An 8,769-nucleotide genomic window follows, 5' to 3' on the forward strand; every position below is an offset into this window, starting at 1 on the left:
CCCCCCCCCTTAATATCTCCTGTAGGGATGGTTTCATGGTTACAAAATTGCTCAGTGACTGGTGATTCTGGAAGGTCTTTATCTCTCCATCAATTCTGAATGACAACCTTGCTGTATAGAGGATCCTTGGCTGCATGTTTTTCTCTGAAAGAGCTTTAAAAATGCCCCCCCCAACCCTTTCTCTCATTCCAGATCTGTGTAGACAGGTCTGATGTAATTCTGATACCTTTGCCTTGGTACGTGAGAAATTTCTTTGCCCTGGCCACTTTCAATACTGTATCCTTGGATCTAATATTTGCAAATTGCACTATGACGTGACAGGGCATAAGTTCGTCGTGGTTGAATTTGGGATGGGTCCTCTCTACCCGTTGGACATGAATGCTTGTTTCCTTTGCTAGATTAGGGAAGTTTTCAGCTACAGTTTGTTCAAATATCTCTTCTAGACCTCTGTTTTTCTCCACCCCTTCGGGTATGCCGATGATTTTGACATGGAAAGTTTCATTGACTCAGTAATCTCCCGTAACCTACATTCTTGAGATTGGATTTTTTTGTGCCAAGTATCTGTTTTAGCTTTCTCTTCTACGAAACCATCCTCCGATTTGCTGATTTGTCTTCTGCCTCATTTACCTTTGACATCAGAGCATCTAATTTTGACTGCATTTGATTCATAGCATTTTTAATTTCTGCCAGATTCGCTCTCATTCCGCCCTTAGAGATTCTATATTCTCATTAATATTTTCGTTAATATTTTTTCAAGTCTACGCATCATCTTGACCATTGTTACTCTGAACTCCATTTCTGACAATTTGGTTATATCCATATCCATCAGTTCCGTGGCAGAGGCCACAGACTTATTGTCTTTTCTTCGCTGGGGGGATTTCTCCTTCTCGTCATTCTGATGAGGAGAGGTTGCAAGATTGTCCAGAGCCCAAATTATTGACCAGGACCCAGGCAGCATGCACTTGTTTTATAGGGACCTTAGGGATGTGGGCTTCTTGATTTTTCAGCCTGCCTGCTGGGGGAGGGGCCTGCTGCGCTGATACTCAGGCCACCCTCTTTGGGTAGAGTCTCCCTGTCCCCTGTGAGGGTGGATGGGGATGGGCAAACTGTGAGCCGGTATTTCCAGGCTTTTGTTCTCTTGCCGCTTTCCCTGGCATTTTGCTGTGCTTCTTGTTAGAGTCAGAGCAGCAGTGACCAAATCCCAGCCTATGTCTCAGAACAGAGGGATTGCAGTCCACTCTCCACGGAGCTCTTTAGGCCACTTTAACTCTGTTTCTGTTGGTGCTGCTAAACCCTGGAGTGTTCCAGGTTGTATGCCCCACAGCTGGCATCCCAACCCTGACTTCCAGGGCCAGCACGTCTCTGTCCTTTGTGTTTCTAACACCGCCAGCCACCAGCCGCCCAACGCACTTCGGGGCTCCGTTTCAGTGTGGTTCGCGCGCACTCCGGAGCTCCGGTTTTCAGACTGCTCGCATGCGTTCCCAGGTTCACGTCTCAGTCTGCTGTCTTGCAGGTGCTGCTCTGGGAGTCAGCCCACTCCCCAGTGCAGGTGGCTACTGCTTCCCGGCACACAAGCACAGAGGCTCCCTCTCCCTTCTGTTTATCTTCTCATATCTGTGCGCAGATTCTCGGCTCCCTGCTTCGTACCGCAATACTCAGTGCTGGAGATGTTCATTTGTAGAGATCCAGATGTATATTCCTGCATCTCATCCTGATTCTGTAGGTGTTCAGGATGGTCTGATACCTATCCAGCTTGACTCAGGGGACCAGCTGAAAAAGGGGACCCCTACTCCTCCTCCATTTTAACTCCTCCTCTCAATTTGATTAGTATGTGCTGCTGTGTCTAGCTGCTTGCAGCTGATACCTATTGTTTGGGGTGCCTGTGTAGCTCAGTAAATTAAGTGTCTGCCTTCAGCTCAGGTCATGATCTCAGGGTCCTGAGATCCAGCTCCACATCTGGTTCCCTCCTCAGTGGGGAGTTTGTTTTTCTCTCTCCCGCTCCCCTGCTTGTGCACTCTCTATTGTTCCCAGAAGATCTCTCCACAGGATGACATATCATTCAGAGTTCTTGGCTGTCTCATCATGTAGCAAAGCATCTTGTTGGAAATGCATTAAGTCACAATGCCATAGCAAAGTCCTGTGCGAGCGGAGGAAATCTGAGGGTGGAGGAGATCCAGTGCTTAAGTCTCTGAGAATGGGGGAAGAAGGCTGGTAGTGGTGGCTTTATCACTGAGCCTGGCAGGAAGCTCAGCCCACAAGAGAACTAGAGCTGGACAGTGTCTGAAGTGCGCACGGAGGAGGAGAAGGCGATGGAACCCTGGCTCCTACTTTTAGAAATTTGGGAAGAACCTGTATTCAAATCAGAGCACAGATGTTTGCCCGTATTTCCCACGGCGGCTGCCTTTCCCACTTGCACCGGTAATATGGAATTTATTTCTAAACTGGATATTGATTAGAAAATCTTCCTCATTATGATGTAGGAATGAACTGAATATATGCATTTACAAAGCAATTAACAGAGGAGATAATACAGAGAAGGATGTTTCTTTGTAAGCAAAATAGCCTACGGAAATTTTGGTACTGGTTGAAGACATGGGTTAGAGCTCATTTAGAGGATCTGGGAGTGATGTGTGTATTCTCTACACCATTGATTAAATTTGTATTGTTGCAGGGGAGAAGTGAAAATATGATTAACACTCCAAATAAGAGGAAACAAGAAATATCTTGAAATGAACAAAATATGAGCTCTCAACCAATTTATTTACACATAAAGCAACTTATATACATTCTTGACTCTGTTTCATCTATAGTAAATTTTTAATTAACAGCTTTTATATTTATCTTTTTATTTCTGTTTAGTTTTGAGCACTTAAAAATAACTATTTTTATTACATCATTGTTGGTAAAAATGTTTAGTGATAAGATAGTATTAATTTTAAATAAAAAATATATAAATATCTGCATCTGTCTAGCATCTAAGTTAAGACAGGAAATCCAAAGAATTCCCTTAAATCTCTGAAACTTGATTTACCATCTGCAAATTTCTATAACAATATGGATGACTGTATCAACCTGAAGAGCCATGGGTCAGGATAAAATGAGATTTATCCCTGCACCAATTTGACACATGTTAGTTTCCACCCAGTGGAAATATTCAATAAAGTGTATAGTTCTATCTTGTCTGCCATTCAAGGACCTTGTTCAGATTCAAGCCTTAGTTCTTCAACAAATTAAGAAATCATCTCATTCCCTTTTTCTGTATAGTGCTGTATTTTGTCAGGAATGCTGATGCCAAACCAAAAAGTTCTAGTGAAGTTTAAGAGACTGAGGCAGGTTCAGATCTTTTGCAAATAGTGTGTAAGTAGATAAGTTTTCATTATATCATCAGGTAAATTGAAAATAACAGGGAAATAATCTAATTATTTTTACATAAACATACAGTTCTTTACATTAGACCTTGAAACAGATATTCAATATCTATTGTGGCTTCCATGCCAGACGCAATACTTCTTAAACTTATAAACAAAACCAGCTCTCCCAGTTTTGCCTCTGCAAGTTGACAGTGAACACACAATAATTGAAGATCAATAGCTTCATGTAGACCCAGAGCCCTGCTGTAGGTATTTCACAGATTTGGAGATTCACATTTGCAACAATTTGAGTACATGTACATTACTAACTGAAATAACTTTTATATCACTTTAATATTTTATTCCAAGAATGCATGAACATGGCATCAACAAACCACAGGGTAAAACGACAGTCCCGTAACCCATTCTTCTTGACACCCAAGGCAAATACTTCAAATTATTTAATAATTTTCCCTAATACTTCCTCAATATTTAAACAATATGCTCATCTTCTAATGCTTGATTCCTAAATCCCAAATATCAGGCCACGATTTGTAATTCAGGCCATGGTGGATGAAGTGTCATCCCCTCCCTACATCATCAACCTTTTCCCCTCCCCTCCCCATTCTGTAAACATAGTTACATCCCAGGTTATGTTTGAGGACATGCATTGACAGCTTTCTTCCATCTCCTAGAATTTATTGTTTCCATATAAATTATATAACAGTATTGTGAAACATGATGTTATTTTCTATGCATTACTGCATATATTTCTTCTCATATTACCATATTTCTCTCAAGAATTTCGATATTGGGAATTATCAAGACAATATTTCATATTTTCAAGAAAATACTATTTAATATATTATTTCTTTTATTTTTCTGCATACTTTGCACCACCTTTGAATATTGTAGCTCATATACAGTGGTTCCAAATTTTTAAAAAAAGTTTGTATAATAATATTCACTTAAATAAATGTTTTGTCAAAAATAAACCAATGTCATATGCATGTACAGGAATGCCCATAGTATATGCTGGGTCATTTGTATTATTCATTTCATTTTCTTATCTGTTCTGAATGTCAAATTTTGTGTTTCATTGCTGCTTTCTGGTGAATTCTCATCAACTTATGTTGTGAGATTTTCATTAAATTTATTAAATTATTATCCTTTACATTTCCAGAAGTTTTTTTTATTATTATTATTGTTATTTGGCACTTCATTTCACATAGCACATGGTATTTTTACTTTGGATTTATCAACTTCTGATATTTTTCTGAAGACATCAGATTTTTGTAAAGTTTCTTGCACTGATGCCAATCATTTGTAACTCCGTTTGTGTGTGTATCTGTTTTCCATATAAAGACTTCCTTGGGGCACCTGGGTGGCTCAGTCTTTGGGCGTCCCAGGATCATGCCCCACATCAGGCTTCTCCGCTGGAAGCCTGCTTCTTCCTCTCCCACTCCCCCTGCTTGTGTTCCCTCTCTCACTGGCTGTGTCTATCTCTGTAAAATAAATAAATAAATACATAAATACATAAATACATAAATACATAAATACATACATAAATAAATAAATCTTAAAAAAAGAGTTCCTCAACAGTCCAATGGCTTTGGTCCTAGCAAAGTAAGAGAGACTGAAGCACTACAGTCCTTTGTAGGCCTAACATACTGGGATATACTCACTGATGGTATTCCTTCTGGAGAAGATGCCCTCCACTCATTCCCACTTAGAACACTCTCAAAATGCCATTACTCCTTCTTCTTTTAAGCGTCTGTTCCAGAAAAATTCTTCTCCCAAAACATTCTTAACCTTTGCCCCTCTAATTCCACCCGGTTCTATTCTCTTTCTTACTTTCTTTAACCTGATGCAGATTTATTCTTTGTTATTATGTTAGTTCAGTCTTATGATGGGGGTGATATATTTGGGACTAAACTCTCACACTTATCTGAAAATGGAAAGAGTTTTAAATACACAAAAGCAAGAGGTAAAACAGAATAAGAAAAGGTGCCAGAAACCAATGCATAACGTTATATAATTATTGAGAAGCAGATGAACACAATACAGGTCTTTTCAGAGAGCTTGAGCAGAGTCATGGAGCTACACTAAAGATTTAGAATAAGTTATCAGATAAAGAGTTTCCTTAAACTAAAGCATTTGAATATTGATTGAGGAGTAAAAAGAAATCAGCTTCATATAAGTTATATTTGGCAATAACTATTCATTGTAGGTTTCTGGGGAAACAGCAGCAGATAATAATGCTTGGCACCTAAAAAGCTTGATTTGGCAAGCTTTCTAAGGAAAATAAACAAACGATCAAACAAAAAGAAAGTATATCTATAGCATGAACTGGTAGGCTACTGTAGTTTCAGAAATATTAGGGCTTAAATATAAAAGGAAAAAAATCATTGTGTAAGGGTCATAAAATATATTCAACAATGGTTCTGTAATTAATGCATTTACATTGACTTACAATGCACACTTAAAAAGTGTAAGTTAGGATGTTGATAACTAAATTTACATAAAAAAGTAAGATATGTACCTTAATAAAGTCACAGAAATATATTATTCTTACAAATTACACATTTCTATGAAATATTTTGGAGACATGTTTGTGTCATCAAGATTTTATCTACAAGGTTAAAATTGTTTTTTCAGAATCCATGTTAACTTTTTTAAGAGCTGCAAATGTAGTTTGAATAAAGCACAGTGGAAAAAAATAATGAATTAATAAGAGCTTATTTTTGTGTACTTAACATGTGTCTCTCCTTAGGAAAACTAATGGAAAATATTAACCAAACATCTACTGATTTCTTCTTATTGGGGTTATTCCCACCATCAAGAATTGGCCTGTTTTTCTTCATTCTCATTGTTTTTACTTTCCTAATGGCTCTGTTTGGTAACCTGTCCATGATCATCCTCATTCTCCTGGATACCCATCTCCACACACCCATGTATTTTCTACTTAGTCAACTCTCCTTCATGGACCTGAACTTCATCTCCACCATTGTCCCCAAGATGGCTTCTGATTATCTGTCTGGAAACAAGTCTATTTCATTCATTGGGTGTGGAGTTCAGAGTTTCTTCTTCATCACTTTAGCTAGTGCAGAAGGCTTAATATTGGTCTCTATGGCCTATGATCGTTATGTGGCTATTTGCTTTCCTCTCCATTATCCCATTCGTATGAGCAAAACAGTGTGTGTGCTGATGATAACAGGATCTTGGATCATGGGCTCAATCAACTCCTGTGCCCACACTGTATATGCCTTCGGTATCCCTTATTGTCGATCCAGAGCCATCAACCATTTCTTCTGTGATGTTCCGGCCATGTTGACTCTGGCCTGCATGGACACCTGGGTCTATGAGTACACGGTGTTTGTAAGCATCGCCCTCTTCCTTGTGTTTCCTTTCATTTGCATTGCGTGTTCCTATGGCCAGGTTCTCCTTGCCATCTGCCGCATGCAGTCCACAGAGGGGAGAAGGAAGGCCTATTTGACCTGCAGCACCCACCTCACTGTGGTGACTTTCTATTATGCACCCTTTGCTTACACTTATCTACGCCCAAGATCCTTCAGATCTCCCACAGAGGACAAGGTCCTGGCTGTCTTCTACACCATTCTGACCCCAATGCTCAACCCCATCATCTACAGCCTTAGAAACAAGGAGGTGACTGGGGCAATGAGAAGAGTGATTCAGAGGTTCTGCTCTGTAGAAACGTAACAAAGTTCTCACTAGTCCTGCTGCCTAATTTCACCTTGTACCCTCCTTGAGAACAAGGTCACTCCAGGATTGAATACAGGGATTACATTAATCTAGAAAATTAAAACAATAGAGATTTGATGAAATAATTATATATTCCCAATCACTCTGATTTTGTGGCAATTTTTCTTTTTTACTTCCTTTTTGTTACAAATATTTTTTTCTCTAAACAGAAGTCTAAAGGGCAGAGATATTCTCAATAATACAAGTACCTAAGCAATACAGTAAGTAAGACCATGTTAGCCAAAACATGGACAGAGCCCAGATGTCCATCAATAGGTGAATTGATCAAGAAGCTATGGTATAAATACACCATTATATAAATCTATACGTAGATGTGTACAGAAATCTATACGTATAAATCTATGTGTATAGATATATAGATATATAGTAATATTACTTAGTCATAAAAACAGAATGAATTCTTGCCATTTGCAATGACATGAATGAAGCTAGAGAGTATTATGCTAAGTGAAGTAAATCAGTCAGAGAAAGATAAATGCCATATGATTTCAGTGAATTCAAGAAACAAAGGAGCAAAGGGGGGAAAAAAAGAGAGAGGCAAACCAGTAACAGACCCTTCACTCTGGAGAAAAAGCTGATGGTCACCAGAAGGGAGGATGTAGGGGATGGGTTAAATGGAGGATGGGTATAAGGAGTGCACCTGTGATGAGCACCAGGTATTGTATGGAAGTGTTGAATCACTACATTGTACACCTGAAACTAATATTGTGATGTATGTTATCTAATTGGAATAAAAATAAAATCCTAAAAAAAGTTAAGTGGTGACAAATGATAAAATTTTAGGTTCAATGGACAATCTGTGTGTAGCAAGCATAGAATGCTGTTAAAATAACTCCCTTCTGTGACACTGAAGTGTGTAAAGAATTCACTTTGCATTTAATTGTTGCAAATGGTTCTCAGTGTATATGTTTGGAAACAGGAGTTTAAAAACTGTATCAATGACAAATCCTGTTATTGATCAATTAATAAAGCAATATAACTTAATAATTCTCCCTGGAAAAATTAACATATATATTCATAAATGTAGCATATATAACATATATACACATATGTAACATATATACATATATGTAACATATATATAACACAAACATAAAATGCAAAACACCAAACCATAAAGAACCAAATAAATTTAGCACATTTGAAAGTGAAGAATTCCTGGATTAAAGCTGATCACTATCTTAGCTAAGGTTTTGTGAGATTTCATTACCACCCACAGTAGACAGACATGATATAGAACTGTCATGGTTCTGTTACGTTCTGATGACCTTCAGAAAAGGGTTCTTTGTTCTCCATGACAACCATGGTTCCTATCCTAACAATAACCATCCTTACTTGTCTGTCTGGACAGTATCAACTTTGCTGGTTAGAGCTTGTCAGATTCAGTTGAATTATAAATAGAAAATGCCTAGTAACCATCAGAGTTCTAAAGCCCATTGTTCATAATGTACCATTGGAAACCTTATGATGCTCACCAATGTGGCCATTTCACTGTAATCTGCAGCGATTCTCATAAAAGAGATTTAGTACAATGGTGTTTCCAACATTTTTTGTTAAGTGTACCATTGCTTCAGGCCCCTGGGTGAGTCAGTGGGTTAAGTGTCTGACTCTTGATTTCAGCTCTGGTCATATGTGA

At 38.4% G+C, this 8,769-nt stretch overlaps 1 protein-coding gene across 1 annotated transcript; it reads left to right on the forward strand.

Moving 5' to 3' along the window:
* Positions 1–6,131: 6,131 nt before the first annotated feature.
* On the forward strand, positions 6,132–7,070 carry LOC123791152 (olfactory receptor 2L8-like). Its single transcript, XM_045795793.1, has one exon. The coding sequence runs from the start codon at positions 6,132–6,134 to the stop codon at positions 7,068–7,070; it is 939 nt and encodes a 312-aa protein (XP_045651749.1).
* Positions 7,071–8,769: the final 1,699 nt, after the last annotated feature.

Source organism: Ursus americanus, chromosome 5 (assembly GCF_024610735.1).
Source record: "Ursus americanus isolate L20-20 chromosome 5, mUrsAme1.1.p, whole genome shotgun sequence".
NCBI classification, from domain to species: domain Eukaryota; kingdom Metazoa; phylum Chordata; class Mammalia; order Carnivora; family Ursidae; genus Ursus; species Ursus americanus.

What these genes read in the sequence shown, in the direction of transcription:
- LOC123791152 (XM_045795793.1), top strand. Translation starts at nt 6,132, where the DNA reads ATGGAAAATATTAACCAAACATCTACTGATTTCTTCTTATTGGGGTTA.